The 24,282-nt window shown below is 33.2% G+C and overlaps 2 protein-coding genes and 1 long non-coding RNA gene across 3 annotated transcripts in view; 2 read left to right on the top strand and 1 right to left on the bottom strand.

Annotated features, from left to right (window-relative positions):
- Window positions 1-2,944: 2,944 nt before the first annotated feature.
- Window positions 2,945-6,157, top strand: LOC135194834 (uncharacterized). The gene is made up of 3 exons (XR_010310008.1): window positions 2,945-3,135; window positions 4,620-4,839; window positions 5,799-6,157. It is a non-coding gene; the product is annotated as an uncharacterized LOC135194834 (long non-coding RNA).
- A 6,217-nt stretch (window positions 6,158-12,374) lies between these two features.
- On the top strand, window positions 12,375-14,591 carry LOC113392549 (uncharacterized). The gene is made up of 3 exons (XM_026629043.2): window positions 12,375-12,554; window positions 13,623-13,854; window positions 14,236-14,591. Exons 1-3 carry the CDS (start codon window positions 12,415-12,417, stop codon window positions 14,536-14,538), a joined length of 675 nt encoding a protein of 224 aa, XP_026484828.2. The 5' UTR covers window positions 12,375-12,414; the 3' UTR covers window positions 14,539-14,591.
- Window positions 14,592-17,077: 2,486 nt separating this feature from the next.
- Fzr (fizzy-related) overlaps window positions 17,078-24,282 on the bottom strand; it is a 44,361-nt gene continuing 37,156 nt past the window's right edge. Inside the window, exons 5-10 of the mRNA XM_026628750.2 lie at window positions 23,366-23,500; window positions 21,922-22,036; window positions 21,310-21,431; window positions 20,345-20,513; window positions 19,258-19,367; window positions 17,078-18,792 (exon numbers count right to left, since the gene is read on the bottom strand). Coding sequence (XP_026484535.1) covers window positions 18,616-18,792; window positions 19,258-19,367; window positions 20,345-20,513; window positions 21,310-21,431; window positions 21,922-22,036; window positions 23,366-23,500 — 828 coding nt within the window. The 3' untranslated portion in view covers window positions 17,078-18,615. The remainder of the gene's footprint in view (window positions 18,793-19,257; window positions 19,368-20,344; window positions 20,514-21,309; window positions 21,432-21,921; window positions 22,037-23,365; window positions 23,501-24,282) is intronic.

Below are 24,282 nucleotides of genomic sequence, written 5' to 3'. Positions count from 1 at the left end.
GTCTCTTTGATGTATTTTCACCAGTGATACTAAGATATTAAAGAATAAAGGCACACCAATTAAAAAGAAACTAGACAGCCTCATTGATCCAATCCCTAGCCTGTCTAACTGTAGATCATGACTAGCATGTCAGAGCAGAAAAATATTATCGAGTTTCGGAAATATATGCCTCTGAACGCACATCAATCCATTGACCATTCGAATCACGAGTCGTACCAGTTTATCTTCGACCAGACTTTAACAGGGCACTATATTATCTTATCAAGGCTGTCAGCAAAACCAGCAGCATTTTATACGCCTGAGTCTAATTGAAATTATATCATAAAATCTAAATGATTTACATTTGTTGACAGGCTATTTATCAGAAATGGAATAATATATTCAAGAACTCGTTTTACATTACATTAAATTTAAGCTACCACCTATACAGAACCTTATTATGCTTACTTACTGGCGACCATTTTTTTTCGTCACATCGATCTCTATCAATATAGGTATGTCTGTTCCTCTCAGTTAAATCTACATTCCAGGCAATAGAATCTCCATGTAATAAAATCTTGAAAAATGCTTATTAAAAATATTTGAAAAAATAATAGTTGTAAACAATGATAAAATATATATGATTCGTTTAAATGTTGACCATATAAATATTACAAATTACTTTAAATCGATTGCCGAAGCATAAATCGTAACAGATTCCGGAATCCTCTGATCGTATAATGCAAGGATGTTTTTTTATATTTATAGTTAAGTAAGACGATGAAATCTCACCAAGGGAAAAGGCTGAACGCATTTGAAGAAGCGTGTTGGTAATGATTGTCTTTGGAGAAGAGGAATTCACCCAGGCGAGAGACATTTTCAAGCTTTTAAGTAACTTATGACATATATGGTCAGCGTTGCAGAACTAGCGATAGTTTGACTATCGATAGTTGACCTCTAAAACTATTCAGGATATCGATAGTACTATCGACAATATAATATTGATCAATACTATCGATATCGATAGTATTGACCGTTACCATACTATCGATAGACTATCAATAGTCTATCGATAGTGGACTATCGATATGCAACACTACTATACTTTACTAAAAAAAATCCAGGTAATTTTCATAACCGCCGCATATTTAAAAGTGTATAATATAAAATTGATATATCAAAAGATGCTAAAAAGCGATTCAAATATGTTCAGTTCTAAGGTTCTCTGAATTACACGAAGAGCCCGTCCGGCAGTTGAACATATAAAAGCTAAGAAATATTATTTACATTGCCTAATTATTTGATATCCTTGAATTAAATTAAAATTTAAGTGGAACTAAAATGCATTGAAAATATTAGCGTAACCATATAATTTCAATGCGTAAAACCATAGAAATTATATTTATAACGTCAATAAAACTTAATATACCATCAAAACCGAAAATTTCACATATTCATTACCTTAACTTATATAATTTAATATGAAATAATGACTAATAACTATTGTGTATTGTTTAATCGATAAGATTATCGATTCATATAAAAAAACATTCCTTTATGTGTGCCCGATCCTTTCCTAAATCATTTATCTGATTGAATTTCAAATTTTGCGTTTGTTGTTGATAAGTCTTTGAACTACTCGTAGGCACCTCTTAATTCAGAAAAATAATAAAATAAAAAATAAAAAAACATGTGCCAACTAAGGTAAGCAGTCAACATCGCCCATAGATATGGGCACTATAATATTGCGTAGCAACCTTGAGAACTAAAACTTTATGTCCTTCGTGTCTGTAGTTACACTGGCTCACTTACCCTTCAAACTGGAGTACAACATTACTAAGTGTTGCTATTTGGCGGTAGAATATATGTTGAGTGGATGGTACCTACCCAGACAGGCTCGCACAAAGCCCTACGACCAAGTATGTTGCTTGCACCCGGGCACTTTTTGTGCTTAAGACGGGTCTGCTTTTATTTAACCTTTCTGGTATAGTACCATCAGTCTATAGAGAATGAAGAGACCTAACCTGACTTAACCTGTTTTTGTAATTCCTAACTGAAATAATTCACTAAACCAATATACATAAAACTTATTTCAGAATGTGTAACGCGTTATGGAAAAGGTTTTACTATATAATATTTGTATATAAAAATCACATCAACGCAGTTTCAGTTTAAATTGAGACTATTTAACAAGCCAAGCGTGAATTTCGTGAAAGCGTGTCTTCAAATTATTTGTATGCAAATATCTTTAAAGGGCCACTGCAAAGCATGCGGGATGTCAGATAGATTCGAACGGTTAGTTGCTTTCTGTTAGGTGAATCTTAATTAAATATTGCAGCTTTAAACCAAGACAAGACAAGAGAAGCAACACACATTTTTTTGTGAAATAAATTATATTTCAATACTTTTCAAACTGACACGTTTTTAGAGAAAATACGATGTATCTCAACACATTAATGACTCTAACGATCGCAGCCAATCAAGAACAATAACAATGGGGAAGTCCTATAAATAAGGAAGGTATATAAGTCTGACAAACATCCTAGTATATGATAATCTACCATTTAATTCAGGTGATTAGAAAAACATACTATATCAGAAAACATTAGAATAATTGGAGCAAGTTTATAGTTATACAAAGGGACCTAATAAATCCTACTACGAGCAGGAAAGGTATAGTTCAATATGATTTTAATTTATTCAAATAAAATTCATTTCATTTACACAAAGACGGAAGAAATACAATTAAAATGAAACCATAAATATCATACAATGATATTTTCTCTAAAAAGTAGTATACTGTTGTCCGTTTTTCTCACAACGGAGACTACCCAAGTTCTGCAAATATAAATATTACAGGGTACATTAGTTTGAGCAAACATTGGAGCAGAGGGTACATGTGATTGCGCACTAACATGAGCACTGCTCAGTTGCGTTTCAAATCGCTGAGATAATATGTAACCATCTCAGAATAGTACTCAATTAATATTATTTCAGAAAAACGTCATGTTGATCCTAATCTGCGTGGTGGTGTTCGCTCGTGCGGTACACGCAGGAAGCTCGAAGTCATACCTTCGTATATTCTCACAATATCCCGCGATATTTGGAAGCTAATCAATCCTTTGCACAAGCGAAACAATATATACAGAATCATTTGTAAGTAAAACGAATGTGTTGATTTTACTTTACGAAACTGCGATATATCTTAGTTTGCATGTTATTGAAATAACCTTAAATTTTTTATTATCTAGCCTCTAGGTCAAATCCGGTAAAGCATTAAAGGTTTACCAGTTTATTTCAAAATTATCTTATTGGTGTAAATTACTCCTTGTGATGTTTTTTTTTATTTAGTTAGGTGTGCAGGTGGGGCCCTGATGGTAAGTACCAAGTCCAAGCCCCTATCGAAGATTTATAAACATGTCAGTGTTCTCTAACTCAAATTCGCAACAGTCGTTATACTGTGAAAACAGTGCGTGTACACGCGTGAGAAGTTTTACTTCTTAGGTGTAATCAAAAACAGTTTTATTAATAACCAAATTATTGTTATCATAAATTTCTTCTCTTTTCAACACTACTTTAACACTGACTCACAAATTTAAACATTTCACAGTTTAAATCTGTACTGATTAAATGCGAAAGTAACTCTGTCTGTCTATCCGTCTGTTACACTTTTACGGCTAAACCAATAAACCGGATTTGATGAAGTTTGGTATGAAGCAAATCTAAAACTACATAGCCCTTACCTACGACCACGTGCGGCTTCGCTCTCTAACAATAAATTTTATTTTATTGCCTCATACATACTGTAGAACCTCATAGTATGTATAACTAATATTTTAGAGCCTCATAGAAATATTATTTTAAAAAAAAAAATAGCAATGCCCCAAATTAATTTACTAATATTCCTATTAACCCCTCCTTTTAAGTTTATCACTTGTGTTAGGAGTGGGGACGACAATAGCCCAAGGGATCAGGATCGATGCTGCGACTTTTCACATCGCTAGCTGGCCCGTAAACCATTGCGCCATTGATGCTTTGACATTTATATGACAGTTTTCAAGGCCAAACGTCTCTAAAATATTTATAGGTTAAATAAGTGCAAGTTTTAGTTATTGACGAAATACATCAACGTAATAAAACGAATATTTACTTCAATAATAAATACCGTACATATATTTTAAAAAAATCTCCTTAGAAGCGATAAGTTTATTTATGGATTCAAATGTTTTGCACGAATAAAAGGCCGTTTGAATTATAGGAAAAGTTTTCTATTATGATTTCTGTCAAGTCTCGTATCCTAAAATGTCTTTTAAGATCTTTCGAATTGAAAGTGAAACAGGCTAAACGGTCCTCTCAAATAGGTTTGACGTTACTAAAAAAAGTTAAAGTATTTAGAAAGCCCGTCTTGTCCTTGTGATTCTAATCCCAAAAAAGTATCTTTGTGATAGTGTCATTAAGTACCACGAACCTTAGAAACTATGATTTTCAATAACGGCGTTCGGCGAAGTTTATACACCTTTATAAATGTTATTGTTATATAAAATCTTTGGTGTATCTTATCCTTTATTTTATTTTAGGTTGCCTGCATTATTTTTAATACCAGACAGTCACCACAATTTAAGTATGCTTGTTTCTTACAGACCGCATGGCGGAACATCATATGTTACGGATGAGGCTATTGCTTTCGGAGGCCTCGCATCAATAGCAGGGGGCCTGGTTCAAGCCTTTACAATTGACCCCAGATATTACGAACCAATTAGTATAATTGAAGATTACAATAACTTCGGAAGAGCAAATTACACTCACGTAGTTAAAATGACCAACGAATTATTGGAAGATGCAAGCGCAAAAATTACACCGGTAAGTTGACATTTAAAAAAAAGGATGGATCATGTAAATCATATTTACGTCAATTTTATTGTCTACAATATATAAAACCAGAATGAGAGAAGCTTACTCTTAACTAATTTAAAAGCTTGTTTGTTCGATGTGTGTTTATTCATCTATGAGATCGTTTATCAGAATCTGCTAGGATGCTCCTGGAATTCAATTTAATGGCTATTAATAATGAATAAAATGCAAAAGAAAGAAGGACAATGGGACTGACCTACCTGTATAGGACAAAAGTTACAAAATGAAAAAAAAATAATTAAAAAAAACATATATATATATATTTAAATACAATATTTCACGTTTAATATTAAATGAGTTTAGTATTCCAACGACGGCCCAAAATTTGTTGGAGCATGCTTGCTTTTACGGACCGAATGTTCTTGGGCCTTTACAAGTCTAAGTCCCACTCAGACCAGATTATCGGACATACAAACAGTCTTTACGGCCTGTGTTAGTGTTAATGTTTCTCATGCTTCGTATCAAACGTTAAGCTTACGGTCTAAGTTATGTCAGAGTGAAGTTTAATTTATACGTAAGCGAATACATGCAAACATTAATTTTACCAATCTAAATGCTGACTCCATTTAACTGAATATTATGTAGCATTCGGTATTTTTTTAATCTTAAGCCATTTTCTGGGTAGTGCTTTCCTCTTAGAGAGCATTTGGAATATTATAGTGACGCAATAAAAACGAATACAAAAGCGAATGCAAATTCTCAGTCGTAAGTGGCTGTTTCTCGTTATTTTAATACATCAAATGTAATCTTATCAATTATTATTGATGTATAAAAAATACACGTTGCGTTTGCTTTGTTGCTACATCTGCCTTTTTTTTTAATTAGGCCAACCTTAATTATTCAACATAGGGACTTCTATTTTAATTTATAAACATAATCACATTGTATAATCAATATATATTTCACAGATAATAAACCTCATGAGATCTTTATGTACCAGAGAACCGTACCTAGGCTGCAATGAGGCTGTGGACAAGAGCGTCAGATCTAATTCCTATGCCTACTACATGCCAGCTCGACTACTAATACATCTTGGAAAAGTGTCAAAGAATATGATGAGGAATATCATTTTATTGGAAAAATTATTACGTAACAATGAAGTTGTGTCTTATTTATCTGTGCACGCCAAAGATAGGGGTTTAATGACGGCCGTTAAAAGATTGTCGAAGGCTTATGTCATAATGAAACGGATGGGAACTTTCAATTAACTTTAATACATGTAGACAATAGAATAAAACGTATAAATAAAAAATTATAATAAAATATTTTTGTTGAATTTTATTTTTAACGTTTAATTTAAATTGGTACACAGGATACTTCATTTTGAGTCTTTTGTAGAACCAAGCAGAAGAAGTAGAGATAAACAAACCTTACTTACATACATACATACATTAACAGCCTGTAAATTTCCCACTGCTGGGCTAAGGCCTCCTCTCCCTTTTGAGGAGAAGGTTTGGAGCATATTCCAAGCTGCTCCAATGCGGGTTGGTGGAAAACACAGAATTTCGTTTCAGAAATTAGACACACATGCAGATTTCCTCACGATGTTTTCCTTCACCGCCGAGCACGAGATGAATTATAACACACAAATTAAGCACATGAAAATTCAGTGGTGCTTGCCTGAGTTCGAACCGGAAATCATCGGTTAAGATGCACGCGTTCTAACCACTGGTCCACCTCGGTTCATTGTTTACATGTCTTCATTGACATTTGAGCAGAGCATATGAAATCACGCATCGTTAATACGATGGAATTAGTTTGTACAGCGCCAAAGTGCCAACAAGAAGGCACTCAAGAAAAAGGTTTTATGTGGTCAATGTAATGGACGTTGATTGTTAAAGTCGTATCGCACAATAGCTTATTTTGTGCATTGTATATTGATATTTTAAGGCTCTATATCTATACATACAATAGGAGTGTCTGTTTGTAATATTAAAATAACCGCTTTTCTAAATGCATATGTATGAATACACCAAAATAACCATTTTTTTTAAACGTTTGTCTGTCTGTTTGTTCCGGTTAATCTCTGGAACTGCTGGACGAATATGACGGGACTTTCACTGGCAGATAGCTGATGTAAGAAGGAGGCTACAACAATAACTTTTTTGTTAAATTCAAACGCGTACGAAGCCGCGGACGCTGCTAGTAACCATCTAAAATCATAACAAGAGTATTTTTCATTAAAAAGCCTTCTAATCCTGATGTTTTTGCCTAAATATGCCAAACCCAAATCAGGCATAAACCTATTACAACTCAAAAGTCGGCACTTTGCATCTCCTAATCCGGTGTTTCTTTATAGAAATAGTATTATTTACAGCGTAGGTATTGCGTTTACACGTGTAGTGTAGGTGGGCTGTTAAGCCTCCCTCGTGTGCAAGGTACGGCCAGCTCTAATATCATTCTGAGAATGCAAGTAGAATTGATTGCTCTTATGTGAACTGTTGCTAAACGCGATCGTTTTCGTTTTTTATTAAGAAATGAATTTTTAGCATCAACAGTATGACCAATCTCAATTGCTGTGAGTCAAGAGAATATTACTGTTCTACAAATAAATAAATAAATAAATATTATACTCTATGAATTTTTATTATATATACATATATGTAAATAACGCTGATGGGAAAGATATTAATGATTTTATAAGAAGATGTCATACTCATAACATTGGTACAAGGAACGCAAACTTGTTACTCCTGTTACTCGACTGCATAAAGTTAGTAGGTAACTCTGTTGTGAGGCAATGCATATGGTTTTACAACAGGATCCCAGAAAATGTTCAATGCCTCTTTTGACAAATTAAAAAAAAATTACAAAGAACGCTTTCTCGCTGGCTATTTCTTTGTGATATTGAATATATGTGAATAATCATAAATTGTCAAAAAATAAAATCAGCTGTGTTTCTTTCATCGGTTCTTCGCAGGTCAGGGCATTTTGTTTTCCGAACCGGTAGAAGAGTTTAATTTAGCAATCAATAAGTGGGTGTAATACTTCTATATTGGATAAATGATTTTGATTTGATTTGCTGGAGCGAAGTGTTTTAAGAGAAGTTTTGTCACAAACAGTTTAGATATCTTGGCCGCCTTAGATCGTTTAGTACCAACCAACCCTGATACGACAACCAAGCAATACATTGTAAAAACTTATTATTTATATATATTACTTTTAGCATAAATAAAATATTTTCGCATTATGTTCGTTGATAACATTATTCTTAACTGAAGCTTATCGAATGAGCATAAATTTAAGTTTAACTAGACGTCTATTTTTTTCCCGAAGGCAGATAGGTATAAGGGTAATCTTTGCTGTTAAATCACAACTCACACCGTCAATTAGAGGCATGACATGGAATATTGGTGAACCTTAACTTAGCGAAGTGTTTTCGTATTTGTATCATTTTTACAAACTTGCCAATATAGACCTTAACCTGTAAATGTGCTACGGTTATGGCATGGTTGAAACTTCTCTCGAGGAGATGGTTTTGATCGTAATCCACCACGCTGCTCCTATTGCTTCGAAACCAGCTCGTGGACATACATTTACAAAATGTTATCCGACCCATACAGAATTTCTTGCGATGTTTTCTTTCACCAATACGCAATCGATGAATTACTAACGCCAGACACTTTAAAACTTAACTGTGCCCGAGTTTGAACTCGCAATTTTCAGTTAAGATGAACATTGAAGATGTTCTAGTCATAGTGCCATCTCGGCTCTTGGGTTACCTTATTATCTATATTCTATCGCATATAGCATTATATATATTGTAAGTAACAAAAGTTGTAGCTCTAAAATTGATAGGTTCTTTTGGAAATGAAAGTTTAAATTTTTTTACTTTAATGAATTTAAAGAAAAAGAGATCCTAATAATTACATATTGGCGCTCAGTACAAACTGCTGAACCGATTTAAATAATTCTTTCATCATCAGATAACTAATTTATTCGGGAATAACATAAGATATTATTTCAGTAATATTATGATTTAAGCCTGGTTTTTGTGAAACAAGCTAGAAGAACTACCGCAATTCTTCGTAAATACCTCATGCGCCGACTAAATGTTCGGTTATACATGCTTGAATTTTGAACGTGAAATTTATGATTTCTTAGTGCACATTTCATAGTCGTGATGCTGCCATTTTATTTTTCCCAAATAAATATTGTCTGTGTAACTTTTGAGAATGTGAAGAGTCTAAACACTCCACTATTCCCTTATTCAAGCATTTAAAAGATAATATAGAATAAAGAAACTCAAATTTATTCATGAACCCTGAAAACATAACACTACTTTTTCGGCAACATTAATAAAACATATTATGATGACAATTGGTGTGTTAATATTCGATGAAAATCTAAAAATGTAATTAAGTATGCACGTTTTAAAATTATATTTATATAACTTACATAACCTATTTGTCAAAAACATGAATACTATTGTGTTGGATCGCTGGTTCAAAATAAAACTTTAATAAAAATCAATTTTATATCACTTTTATAAGAAACCTAAGTCAATTTCAGTATCTTTTGGCTCCGTCCGAATCTGAGCCTTAGCATGGACTGTTTCCTCTATCGAACTCTTTTTTTTCTCGTAATCCCTTAGACCTTTATCCGGTATTACGGTGTCTGGTGTCTGACACATAATAATTATTCTTCGTACGACTAACGCTCATGCCGCAATTCATCCACACTATCCTCAGACATAAAACCAAAAAAAAAGATAGACCGAGCGCGTAGTGCAAACAAGTGAACTCAAATGAAGCTACCGGTATATGTTACTGGATGTGGAGACAGCATATGCACAAAGTTGTCCTACAGATTAATATTGTTTTTATTTACAAAAGTTCAATAGATTTTAAATTACCATCAAATTAATCGTAATAAAATTTGACATTGAGGTAGTATGGGAAAATTACCACAGATAGAATCAGGGGGCAAAGCTAGTAAAGCATGATTTAACTTGCGTTTGAAAGAAAAATGTAGCCTTCACAGGCAGATGTGGAACATCGAACTTGATGCTATTTGAAATAAAAAAAAAAAAAAAAAAATGACATTGCGATTGCCATCACGACATACGAGTCCCAAGGATCACCAATAGATCTTTCACATAACAAAATAATAAAATTATTATTATTACAATAAATATCACGTAAATATGTGTTAAACATTCATAATTGAAATTGTTAATAAAATAAAATAAGTGTGAAGTTCGACCGAGCGGCTTAGCGAGCAACTTCATCGTGTAGTTTCTGTTACTCTGTGACGACGAATCGTAAAAAATATAAATTATAAAAATTACAAAAAAAAAAAATGTCTTAAAACTACAAAGAAATTATTATTAATCATATACAAATAAGAATTAAAAATAGTTACTGTATAAATCATGGTCACGTAGAAGAGAATAATAATAATAATTTAATTTAAGGAATAGTTTTTGTCTCTTCGTATATACTCGTAGGTCTGGACTTACGTAATTGGTAATTATTATTCATATATATATATCTCGCATATAAACAAAGTATTTGGGTTGGTTATAAAAATAACACACCATTTGACATCTTTTTAGAAAAACAACATATATATTTTGTTTCTTTTTTTTGTATTAGTTAAAAAACACTGAATTATATAAAATTATGACTTCAAGCGTCATATAAAATTGATTTTAAGTGCATATTGTAAATTGCGCTCCTTGCCGTGTCATGACACGAGAGCCGAGGGATTTTTGTTGAGTACACCCGTCATTCTGATATGTAACGTAATACCCAAAAAAAATGTCCCCTAGAAGGCACAGCGTCAATCAGGCGGCTCTAAGAGTCTGTCGTATATTTTTTAGCAGAATGCCATTCACCGCCTCTAATAAATATAACCAAGAGAATGATGTTAATGATAATCACCTTGTTCTCAAAATATGCGAGACGTATCCTAAACATACATAAACTTGGTAACGACATAATCATACATAAAAAAAAACAGAATCATTTAAAACACATAAACAAAATTAAATCCGAAAATACGGTTACGTTACATAAACAAATGAAATTATTATAACAGTTCAATCCAATCCATGTAAAGGTCCCACTGGTGAGCTAAGAATCCTCTCCTATTGAGGAATGGGTTTAGAGCATATTCCACGGCGCTGTTCCAATGAAGATTAGTGGATTTTCATCCGTCCATGTTTTCCTTTACCTCGCGCAGTTTTAACACAAAATTTTTAATTAATAATCACGCATAATAGCTGGGTCAGTTGCGTTATATTCAGTGCCGTCTCAAGCTATGCTGGGGCCCTCGGGCACCCATGGAATTTGGGCCCTTTTGGTCGATATTTACTACCATGTACAAACAATTTGCCAGGCCTTGCTGTATAGTTTCAAATGAACGTTGTAGTAATTTTCGTAAATTCGTAGGTTGTACAATCTTATGGCTATAGTGTATCTATTTGTATCATGAAGAACACGTTTATAGCTTTCAACTTTTGATATCGACTATCGTCACTAGCCTTTTGATAAATATGTTAGTTATTATTTACAAATATGAAAATTTAGAAAATATACATAGCTTTGGGACCCTCTCTGGATGAGGGCCTTAAGCACGTGCCCTGTGTGCCCTATGGTAAGGACGGTATTGGTTATATTTAAAAAAAAAACAAATTAAACCATATAAAAAATAACGTACCATAAGTTTACAAGACCTGTTCTATAAAAATAAAATAATGACCATAACTAATTACGCATCATATAAATATTAGCAATGATTTTAATCAATACTATCCGCATCTTTTCTTCGGTAAGTGCACAATATATAATTGTAGATATTATTTAATTTCTTACAATTACAAGAAATTAACTTTTCTATGTAAACCAAAAAAAAATTATGTTATATATAAGTATGAGTTTTGTCCCGATAGGAAATACGTTTCGGAAGTTTTTTTAAAGATATTAGGATCACATGTCTGTCTGTCCGAAATGTTATAATAATGACACAAGTGATTTTTTGCTCCGGATAGTTTTCTCACAATTTTTGATAACTAATACAATCAAATTAATATAAATGTTATCAAACATTTATACTCAAACGCAATTGTTGATAATATTGTCTATTGCTCTTATAAGTCGACCAAAGCCACTAAGGACTCTGCATCAACTCAACCAAAAAATAAATAAAATTTTGGAAAAATAATAATATAATAATAAAAATACTAATATTATAATTTTATTTAGTTGTTTATGCTATTTAGGTTGGCGGACGAGCAATTGGGCCACCTGATGCTAAGTGGTTACCACCGCCCATGGACAATGGCGCTGTAAGAAATATTAACCATTTCTTACATCGCCAATACGCCACCAACCTTGTGCCTATAGTTACACTGGCTCTCTCGCCCTTCAAACCGGAACACAACAATACCGAGTACTGCTGTTTGGCGGTAGAATATCTGATGAGTGGTTGCTAAGGGCTATTGATATAGGCCCTTTTAGCATCAGGCCGCAGAATTATTTCTTTGATTGTTAATTGGTGTATTTTTTACAGATTATAGTCATGCTTGGTTTGGTTTCAATATTATTGGTCGTAGGCGTTCACGCCGTTGTTGGGAGTCCAGGCTTGAGGGCAACATCTCCGCCATACGTCCAATCAAAGGCGTCGTTTCAAAGTGCTAAATTATATTTGCAGGAGAATATGTAAGTACAGATGTTAAAATAAAAGGTAACTTTACAGAACTGCTTATAAGATCCTACTTTAAAGAAGTAATTTTATTGGACTATAACAATTTTAAATGTTATTGACGGTCGCGTTCCAATAGAAAACCAATTCTCTCAAGATCATAAACGAAGATATTACTTGAAGTCCGCCTGAGTGATTTCGGTCGCGGCGGCAATTTCCAAGCGAAACTCTTGAACTGCGCGACTTTTCCACAAGAGTGTGCGCAAACACAAATGCTCTCTATTCTTTCGTACTCATAAACCGATGGGATTGCGTATCAGCAAACGAATGTAATCACTGCCACCACTCCAAACTCCAAGCTCCGGGCTCCGACTGCGATTTTCCCGACGAAAAAAACACAATATCGTTTCTATTTCTGATATGAAGCAGAATTTGAACCCATGCAGCCTTAGCTAGCTATTATATCAATGATACAATCATTCACTTAATTCTGGTTTAGCACGACTAACACCCGGAATATAATATTCTAGCTTTATTTATTTCTACCGGATGGAAGTCATAATTTTGAATACACATACAAAACGAAATAATACTCTAGACTTAATATTACAACCTTTATAAAAAATATATTAACATAATCGAACTGTTCTAGAGAGAGGATAACGAACTCGACGGAAGTGATTAAGACTATCATTTTAGAGTCTTGTATACACAAGAGAATAACAATTAAAAACGAGTTCTACAGTAGCCCCGTATTATGTGTAACATCACACTTTTAAATATTATTATGATGTCCTTTCATAAAATGGTTTGGAGGCATTTGACGACCAACTGTAACATCGAGCGCGCTCACGCTCATTGGTTAAATCTAAAAATTAAAGTAAGTTAAAATAAAAATAGCGCTGTTACCGATTTCCGTCCCTTTTCACGTAATCACTCCCATAGATTGCGGAAAAGATAGAGAAAAAATTACATCAAAAAGACATTCCACTCTAAATCATCACGAATGAATATATTATAATCGATTAAACCTAATTAAAACTGCTTCTGATAGTTACAAAAGGTAAATCAATTGCAATTTTCAGACCCTACGACAACCGCAACATCACTAATCCGGAGTTCAGACGACATGCTGCCTACGGAATGATAGCAGCTGTAACGGGCAAGCTAGTAGAAGCTTACCATAAGAACGCTAAGGAATATGATCCCTTAAAAGTACTTAATGATAACGTACCGGTGATATGGCAAAATTACAACGGTGAAGCTTCCAAACCAGTAAACAGCATCTTAGCTGAAGCACAAGCCGGAATCCAACCTGTAAGTTAATGTAAACTATATATAACTAAGAGTTACAATTCATTACTGACAATATTCAGTTACCTAATAAATATATATATGTATATACATTAGGAAGAACGATCGTTGTATTTGGTTCGATGAATATTCATTCAAACACGTACAACTTGAAGATAAAGTATACTGAACCAGGCAAGCGTCACCCGCATTGGAGCAACGTGGTGGAATAAGTGCCAAATCATCTCCTCAAAATGATACCCTCAACCAGGCAGTGGAGCATTACGATACAACTGCATTTGATTAAAACTCATTGATTTATTTCTTTCCGAATCGGTGATTCACTCAATGATTCACTTAAAATCACTACTACGCATTCATAGTGAATTTCTCAAAATATTTCAGGTGACCAGTCTAATAGATGTGCTCTGCTTATCAACGGACGACATCGACGCCTGTAACGTTGAAGTCGAAGCAAAAGTTGCGGCGGGCGGCGATTTCTTGAGAAACCGAGCTAATATGCTGCTCCAACTGGGTGTAGTTTCGGATATCATAAGAAACCATAGGAACGAAATCAACGACGTCGCAGCCAATGACCAACAAGTTCCGTACCTTATTCATAATGTGAATTCACGCGAGTATACTTCATTTGTTATTGAATTAAATAAACTATATGGACTTTTGCGTAAAAACGTCAACTCACATTGAATGTATATCACGATTTTGAAACATTATGTTATATTAAATAAATACTGAAGCATGATAAGTATATTACGTGTGTATTATTTTGAATTTTGAAGGTAGTTTCCTGGTATCGCGTGGCCGTTGACTTCTCTGTCGACGTAGTCTTAGTTACAGCTTTAAATTGGGTGTTTGGCATTTTATTACGCCAAAACTTTAGAAAGCACAATCGAACCAGTCACTCGTCAAACATTTCAACGCCAAACATATTCATATTCCACTTTGAATATTTTGCCAGTGTCAGCACGAGGGTCATCATATTTTAGTTCCTAAGATCGGTGGCGCATTCGCAATGAAGGCGATCGTTTATATTTTTAGTGCCAATGCCTGGGCGGTGATAATCATTTACTATAAGGTGGCCCATTTGGCAGTCCGCCTACATTGCTTGACCTACCTTCAAATAAAAAAAAACACGTAAATTTGATAATAGAAAAAAGATCAGGCGCAAGACCAAATGCTTAACGGGTATCACGTTAGTTCCAGGTTGCAGTGACAATTTTGGGACATTTAGTTTCCAGATAAAATAAAGATGTGATCAATTAGACAAGTACTTAAGAAAAACTTAATCGAAAGTAAGTAGGGCTTCAAATGAATTATAGATCTATCCACTAACGAAGGTGCGTTACCACGTTAACTTGTTATCGGCATGCCTAGCCTAGGCATGTGCGTGACTCTTGTCTTCACTAATATAAGAATAGCAGCAAAAAAAATACAATTCTGATTAAATTTGTTACTATACCTATAAATATTTAACGTGGAGGAGCGCACCTTCATGTTTGAATAGATATATACCACCGACAGTCGGTAATGAACAAGTACTCGAGTAGGACATACCATAAATAAAACTAAAATACGTAAATCACACATTTTAATATTTTATTCTACAATACAAGTAACATATCAGTCTATCTTTACATAGGTGCATTCAATATATTATATATTTCTCTATTTATAAATAATTCTTTTTATTTTATTATAATGGACCTAACTTTTTAATAACCTTAAAATATCGATTAATACGTTTAATCAGTGCGAAAAATATATGTTAAGCGTGACATTTATTATGATATTGTCTATGATAAAATGGTTCTATATGGAGTATTACTATTTAATCTATGAATATAATGAAACTAGGATCAAATATACATCACTAAATGCTAAATAATCGGTTAAAAAAAAAATATCGGTTCGTTAGTTAGGTCCAATTCTGACACCTTAAAAACTAAATATTAGGTCCAATTAGTCGCTTTGAAAAACTTCTCTTTTTTTTAAATTCAGAAAAGTCTAAAGAAAGAAAAGGAGACATTCGTTATAAAAAGTTCGAATTTTAAATTAGAAAATAAAAATTAAAAAAAAATATATATTAATCAAAGCAAATCACAATGTACCCAATGATTGGTAAACTCCGATAGTGTTGGACACTATATTTAGAAGAAAAAAAATAACACGTGTAACACAAAATTTCTAATTTTTAGGTTAAACGAGAGCGAAACGTTAATATTTGGTGTAGTTCGTATCATCGGTCTTATCTAAAGTGCGTTTTCTATTTCCGTTCGGAAGCAAATCATTGAATAGTCCTTTTCATTTTAACACATAAGTTATAAAATACATACATACATCACTTAATCCGGAACCCGATGGTACGGACAGAAAACGAATCAAACATACTTTGTTTTGTCAACCCTATCTCCGCTTTAGGTCAAACATTCAGATGCACATAAATATTATGTATTTAATTTGAAAACAAGTTAAGCTAAAAGAGAATTTATATATGAGAACAATATTCCCAATTAGCAGAAACCACGATAGACATATTTTTTTGTTCGTGTTATTCAAACAAATATTCATGTTCTGATGGTGAATATATTTTAACAAAAATAAAAGGACTATAATCAATATCAGCTCAAACGAACAAAAAAAACGAAAACGCTACCACACAAATATAACCTAAATTGCACAAATCCAATTTAAATTTGTTATATGTCTAATATAAGTATACATTTAAACAAATTGATATTTAGAAGGTACCTCGTACAGCTAAAATTTTGCCTGAAGTGCGAGTATTTCGTTAAAATAATGGTACCAGTTTTTTTTGTACGCAATATATAAACTTAATGACGTATTTAAAGCATTGTTATCCTATTTAATTAAGGTGGGGCGAAAGAGATCGCAATACTTTTAGTGCCGTCATGTATGAGATTGTGCACAATACAACTAGCACCATTGGTCCCATTCACACAAACAAACAGATAGGAAACTAATCACACCTCAAGCGAAATTATATTTTTTAAACTTAAAACTAAACTGAATTTAACTATCTATAATTTAACTGTAAATTTTCCAACGGACAACTTTTCTTTTTTTTTTTTTTTACTAAATAAATAATGGAGAAATAAATAAACTAAAACAAGTCAATAGCACAACTTTTTAAATTGAATTAATACTAAATAATGTTGCCATATTTTAGATCATAGTTGATTATGAGATCATGGGAGGTACCTTTAAATTTTATTAGCCGTCTTTTATATACTATATCTACCTATATCCTTGCTTACAGCATATATTATTAAATGCCAATAGATATACATTACTAATAACCTAAGACTATTTATTAATGACATCATAAGAAGGCAAGGGCATTTGAAATAAAAAAAAAAAAAACTATTTTAACATGGATAGCACTAGAGTCAATGCTATTCATAATTTGATAAAAACTACATTAAGATCGTTATTTTATACAAATACTAAAGAAATCAGAAACATTAATGTTCCCACCAAATATATACACAAGGATTTTTTATTATTTTTCAAGACTACCTAAATCACACATCAAAAAATGGTTCCAAAAATTCATGATAAAAGCTAGTCAAAGTAATATTTACATAAATAAGTACACGCATCTAAACACTCACCTGTCATTACACTTGAAACTATCAATTAGATACGTTTGAAATTGAACGCATGCACGATTTTATTTTATTTTTCAATCAGGCAACATTAAAAGTGTAATAACATACAGTTATATAGAAAATATTACAAACAACATAATTTGTAAAAAGCATTTACGACTATGTTTACTTTTATACGTATTTAAAATATATTTTCATAACATTTATACGGAAAGTCAATTTTAATATAGAACTAATATTAAAAAAATATATATGACATATGTAAAAAAAATAATAATGTCAATAGCTTATATTTATATAAAAATATAATTACATTTTGATAGTTATAAAGTTGTCATATTTACTTTTTTAAACTAATAATATACAACATCGACTTTCTTACCTTATTTATCCAATTAAAGTACCAGAGAGACTATTTTTCCATACGACAGATAACGTGTATCAAAGCGTTAAGTAATCATAAATCACCAATTGCAGCATCTCTGAGATGCGTAAGCAAACTTATGACGTACGCACACATTAATTCGCACAAATTTGTTTGCGCAAATAAACGGGAAACCACAATTGACTATAAAGTCAATCTCTGAAACGTTTATTTTAAAAACGTAACACGTATAAACGTAAACATAGCCATCGATATATGATTAAGAAAGAAATATACATAATGTATATTACATAGACAAACTTATGTACAGTTTTACAAAATAGAAACACATCACAATGGTTTGATTATGTAAAAATGCAATACGAATGACATTCAATACTAAATATTATATATGTATATAATATATATTATAATCAACGAGAATATCTTCTGATGACGATGTCTCATAGAATATAATAACTATATTATATCTATGTAAAGTATTGTTAACGTTATATATAAAAACAAATAATCCCATAGGAAAAATAAATATATCTAAGAGTTCACAAATCAACGGTCGCAATGTGCAACAATATTTAATATACTAAATATAAGATTAGAAAGGAAAATCACGGCCACAATCTAACACGAATGATTAGAAAAAAAAAAACTAATAAGTCTATACCACTTCTCGATTACACAGATAAAGGTTAGTCAAATGTTGCCATACTGAAATTACAAAATCACCTTTTAGCTAGCAACACTATCAGTTTATCTCAACGCCGTGTAAAGGTTCAAAACACTTTTATTCTCTTTATGCGACGGTGTCTTCGAGAAGACGTTCCAGAAACGTAACGTTTCGTCACCGGCTCCGGTGACTATCGCCTCGCCGTCCGGAGACAGAGCCAAGTATAGAACTCTGTACGAATGACCGGTGAGTTTTGCCACCTGAAATGAAATATATCATTTAATTATTGTTTCATATTGTGAGTTGCGAATGTTACGACTTTGTAAGGGCATTATTGCAATATGATATTGATGGATATCAAATATGATATTACAAATATATTTCTTATATTCATATTTTTATTTGTTATTTATACTAACATATATAATTTTATATAAACTCGCTTCACGGAATCTTAGTGCTGTGCCCAAACAGACAAGTCAAATTTTGAATGAAGAACATTTTGCGAATCAAATCTCAAACACATCAATAGGTTATTATTATTATATTAAATACTTACATTTCTTATTTTAAATTTTCTTTTGATTTAATGTTTTGTTAATATTATAAATCGTACTTTTTAATTATTTCTTTCCATATCATAAAGTACAATATGATTATCGATATAGGTAGTATTTTTTAAATCTTAGTACAACACGGTACCAAAAATAGGAATGTAGCAATACCTGAGTGAGAGATGGGTACTTCCACACCAAGATCTGATTCTGGGAGTAGCCGTGCGTCGACACCAACTCGCTCGAGTGCTTCGACCACGCCAAATTGCACACTTGTGACCCTGTAACAAGTGACGTAGTATTTACAATACCTTATTTTATTTTTCATTAGGACAATCAACAGTAGATACAATATTACATCCAAAATAAAAAAATAAATTACATTTCATAATTATCAGGGCAAAAGGTCTACTACCTACAGGTAGTCTCACCGTGAATTATAGTATTGAAAATATAAATTAACATAAGCAATAATTAAAAATAAAACTATTATATTATGAATAAAAATTAATTAAACCAATAAGATAAACCATAAAATAGAATTAAGCACAAATATGTATTTATTATTCGATTGAACTGAGGGCCACTATCGTGACATATGTCTAAATCTTTTATTTGAATACCGATGGTGATGTATAACAATGATAATCTCGATGTGATGGTTTTTTTTCCTACTTGCGTTCTATATAATCTGGTATAAAAGAAATGACTCACATTACGGGAATCAATGTGAGGGATGTTTAAGTAAAATTTAGATAAAATTTCCGGACGGTCAATATAATTGTTAAATAAATTAAATAAAAATTTCATTGCTAATATTTTTCGTCTGCTCTCCAGACTTTGTATATTTAAATTATGAACATGGTTTGATAGATCTTAAATGTTTTAGCTTTCCTTGACATACAAATTGACATCTTATTTATATGACTACACAAAATGAATCTATTCACGTAAATATATAAAAAAATCCTGAAAAACTGAACCATTACTGAACTATCATTAAATAAAACAACAATTTTATACAGTTCAGAGACAAAAAAAAAAAAAAAAATTATAATCGCAAAAAAAGATTGGTAATTTCTCATACTAATGATAGTTATTTTATATTGAAATAAAAAAATTGATATATCGCATGACAATGATTGTATCTTAGAATAATGTATATCATGAAAGCCACGCCGTCGCAACCCCGCGGGGCACGAGAGCACGGAGTATACTCTACCGAGAGGGCGGGGGGTCGGTGGTATCGTGTACGTACCGGTGTCGACGCACTGCATGGGCTGCGAGGTGAGCGTGTTCCAGAAGCGGATGCAGCGGTCGGCCGTCCCGCCGCCCGACGCCAGCAGCCCGTGCTGGTGCGGCGACCACGCGATGGCCTTCACCGCCGCCACGTGCGCCGAGTACGTCTGCACGGGCGACGTCGAGTGCTGCACACACGCACACACAATTTCATTACACACCACATCGCATCATCATTTGCGCATATTATCCTATACGAAAAGTTAACACCATTAACTTGGACGTGGTTCGAATTTAAATTCCGGACATCAAAAATTAGGTTTCGAATGTGTAAAAATTGTATTGATAAAATTAATATCGTGACCGGCAATGAAGTATAACGTCGTGGGCAAAAAATTGTGTCGCATGAAATTCTACACGATTTAAATCCACCAAGACTCACTGGAGCAGAGTAAACGTAAGATTAACTCTAAGCCTTCCCCTTAATACAAAAATGTGTACATATTTTTAGTTAGTAGTAGTTTTTATTACACATTTTTAGTGATGGGAAAAATCATATATCAATTGACAGGAAACCGAATCGCGATAAATCATTAAACCACAAAACTTGTGACATGTTTAAAACGCGGGACACCGCAAGACACAATTCACACGCCGCGTTATATATACGTATTAGATAAAAATTAAATAAACTGTGTCCCGGAAGAAGGCCACGCTTCGAACTATTCTTTGTCATTTTTATTAATATGACATTTTATTTCTGTTATGTTTATCTGGATAACAAATTATTCTCTTCATAATAATTAAAGTAAAATTGAACTTAGTAATTTGCAACGCATCTTTAGTAATAAAACGATTTAAAAAAAAAATCAAATCAGATTCTAAAGTAAGCGACAGAGCCCAAAAATCTACCATAAAATTCAGCTCCAAAAGATTGAATATAAAGGAGGGAATATAAAAAATTGTATAAAAATAACAACATACCATAGACCAGACGAAGAGTTTGTTGTCGTTGCCGCCTGAAGCGAGCGACTGTCCGTCCGGCGACCATTTCAATCCACACACTTCTTGTCTATGGCCTTGAAGTACCCGAGACGATTGTACCGCTGAAATCACATTTAACAATTATTTTCAATAATTATTTACATTACAATAGTTATTGCTACATTTGTAACTCCACAGTCATCCTGTCCGCGGCTTTGGAGTTTGGTGTATCTTATCTTAAATAAGTGTCTGTAATTTTAGTGTGCCTGCAAGTTTTTACAACCAAACATCAGGCAGCATCACAATTTATATTTCGGGAATATATGTAAATATATATATTTTATTAGTTTCCAGGCGACATCTTTGTTGACTAGAAACGTGGCTTTGAAAGGGGTGACTTTGAATTCCTTTGCCATTATGGATGATTCGATGGTATCCCAGTCATATTTACTATGGACCGCCATTTATAGGTTGTTACCAATAATATATTTTACCTCTTCAGGCATTACAATATTTAGCCAACATATTGGCGAATCAAATATATGACTGTTTTTTTTTTTGATATGGTATGTTTTTTGTTAAACAATAGAAAAAGAAAATGGCAACACTCACGTGGTGTTCTCGTATCCCTTTGCCTTATATGTCTATCCCTTGAGCCGGAACTTAGTATGTCACCGTTCCAAGCCAGAGCGCCAACGCGCGCTATGTGTCCTTGCAGTTTTGTTACCTGAGGAATAATAATATTATTAAATAAATTGTAAAAAACGTCCATTACATTTCTCTGGCTCACTCTGTCAACGAGATGTGATAACGGCCGGCCTTAATATATAAAACGTCATAATTCCAACGGTTAAACATGACATAATTTGTTTTAATTATGCAAGCACTCAACTAAAAATATTTATTTGGAATATAATTAGATTTGGCCTTTGTTGCCAGTGCTCCCAGACCTCTAAATCAGGCCCTGGATGGGACGCTATTCACGGGGGGGGGGGGATTGATGGATACACATGCGGCAGATTATCATCCGACTCAATATGCATCATGATTCTTCACCGTCGATCACGAGATTCATTATAAACATAAATTAAGCAACAAGTAGCTCATACTTATATTTATTAAATGTTAAATATAAATTTAAATACAAATATTTCATACTTTTTAATGTTACATAAAAAAAAAAACATTTCTGCATAAGTTTATAACACATCTTACAATTATTTGAAATGTAAAATTTTATCTGAACAATTGTCACAACGGTAGTCGGTTGGTCCGAACGAATTAACAGATTCATATGAAATTTGACATATTACGATACGACAGCTAAATGACGTCATAGAAGATATAGATATTAAACAATAATATACACAAATATATCATCAAGTCTTGTCTGTGCGTGCATTCACTAAACTCAGAATCTACTACGGTGAACTTCATTCCGTTTTCACGAATAGATGGACTATTTTACGAGGTTGATACAAGTATAATATCATTTATGAATATATTATGCAAAGTACCTAATGTTATTATAATATTTATCAGTTAAGCCGGAACAAAACTTGTTGCCGAACAACAAACACGGTGCGAGTATGTGTAAGTTATGAATGATATTGATCCAGATGGAATTATAATGGCTGAGAGATCTCCTTGAGAAGGCTTGGAACTCATTACACCACGCAGCACGCTGCTGGACACACATGTGGCAATTTCTCAGACTAATACAGGTTTAATCACGAAGTTTTCCTTCAGCCTCTTAGCACAAGATGAATTATAAACACTAACCACATGTAAATTCAGAGGTACTTGCACGGTTTCGAACCACTGAGACATCTCGGCTCATACAATTAATAAATAATCATTACTAAAGATATATTTAGATACAGCGAATCGACTTTATAACGTCATCAATAGTTAAGCGCTTGCTAGCATTAAAATACTCGAGTGAGCTGTTAAACAAAAGGTCGATACATTCACAAAAGTAACTTATTGGATGTTCAGCAAACGTCAATATCAAAACCTACGGGACAATAAGAGAATTCTTCATACAAATCCTCACCTCCTTATTGACAGCGACATCCCAAACACTTATGTGACCCTTCTGCGTACCGACGGCCACCAAGTGACCTCTTTCACTCCACGCCACCGATGTCACCGCGTTGCCCTCCGACGACAGATCGCACAATCGCGTCACCTGCAATAATAATAAACATATAAATTAAACTCGAAGAGCTTTCTTGCTTACGACTTTATTCGTCGAAATTGGATTTAGAAAAGAAAAAAAAAACTATGCATAGTAGCTCAATAATATTTATATTGATTGCCTCTCTGGTCTAATGGTTATAAGGCCGCTGACCCCGATGTTCTAGGTTTAAATAGAAATGACATTGGTTTTTTTTTATAATTCTAGCGTGGAAAAAGTATTTTTGTACCAAATAGATCGTTTATTGAAACATGTTGCATACTACATAGTATACGATACACACTACGACCCACAGGGGCAGAGCAGTGACTTAAGGCACTAGACACATCTATACTAATATTATAAATACGAAAGTAACTCTGCTGTATGCTGTATGTTCACAGCTAAAACAGTGAACCGAATTCGATTAAATTATGACCGAAGCAAGTTTGAACCCCAAGAAAGTACATAGACTACGACACCCCCCGCCCCTCTCTCCCCTAACAAGCGGGCGAAGTTGCGGGCGATAACTAGTATTATATAAAGCTTGTTTGTTTGAACGATCTAATATCACGAACTATCCACTTGATTTCAATCATTCTTTATATGATACATACTACGTTTATCGATGGTTCTATGAGCTATATAACTACACGACACGACCTTAAGGAGCGAAGCCGAAACCATAAACGATAACCAATATGGCAAACCGTATGAAAAATGTCTACGTAGTATGAAACAAAGTCGCTTACCGCCGCTTAGATCTTTTAAACTACGCAACGAATTTTAATGCG

This window comes from Vanessa tameamea, chromosome 5 (assembly GCF_037043105.1).
Source record: "Vanessa tameamea isolate UH-Manoa-2023 chromosome 5, ilVanTame1 primary haplotype, whole genome shotgun sequence".
In the NCBI taxonomy this organism is placed as follows: domain Eukaryota; kingdom Metazoa; phylum Arthropoda; class Insecta; order Lepidoptera; family Nymphalidae; genus Vanessa; species Vanessa tameamea.
This window is presented reverse-complemented; position numbering and strand designations above follow the sequence as displayed.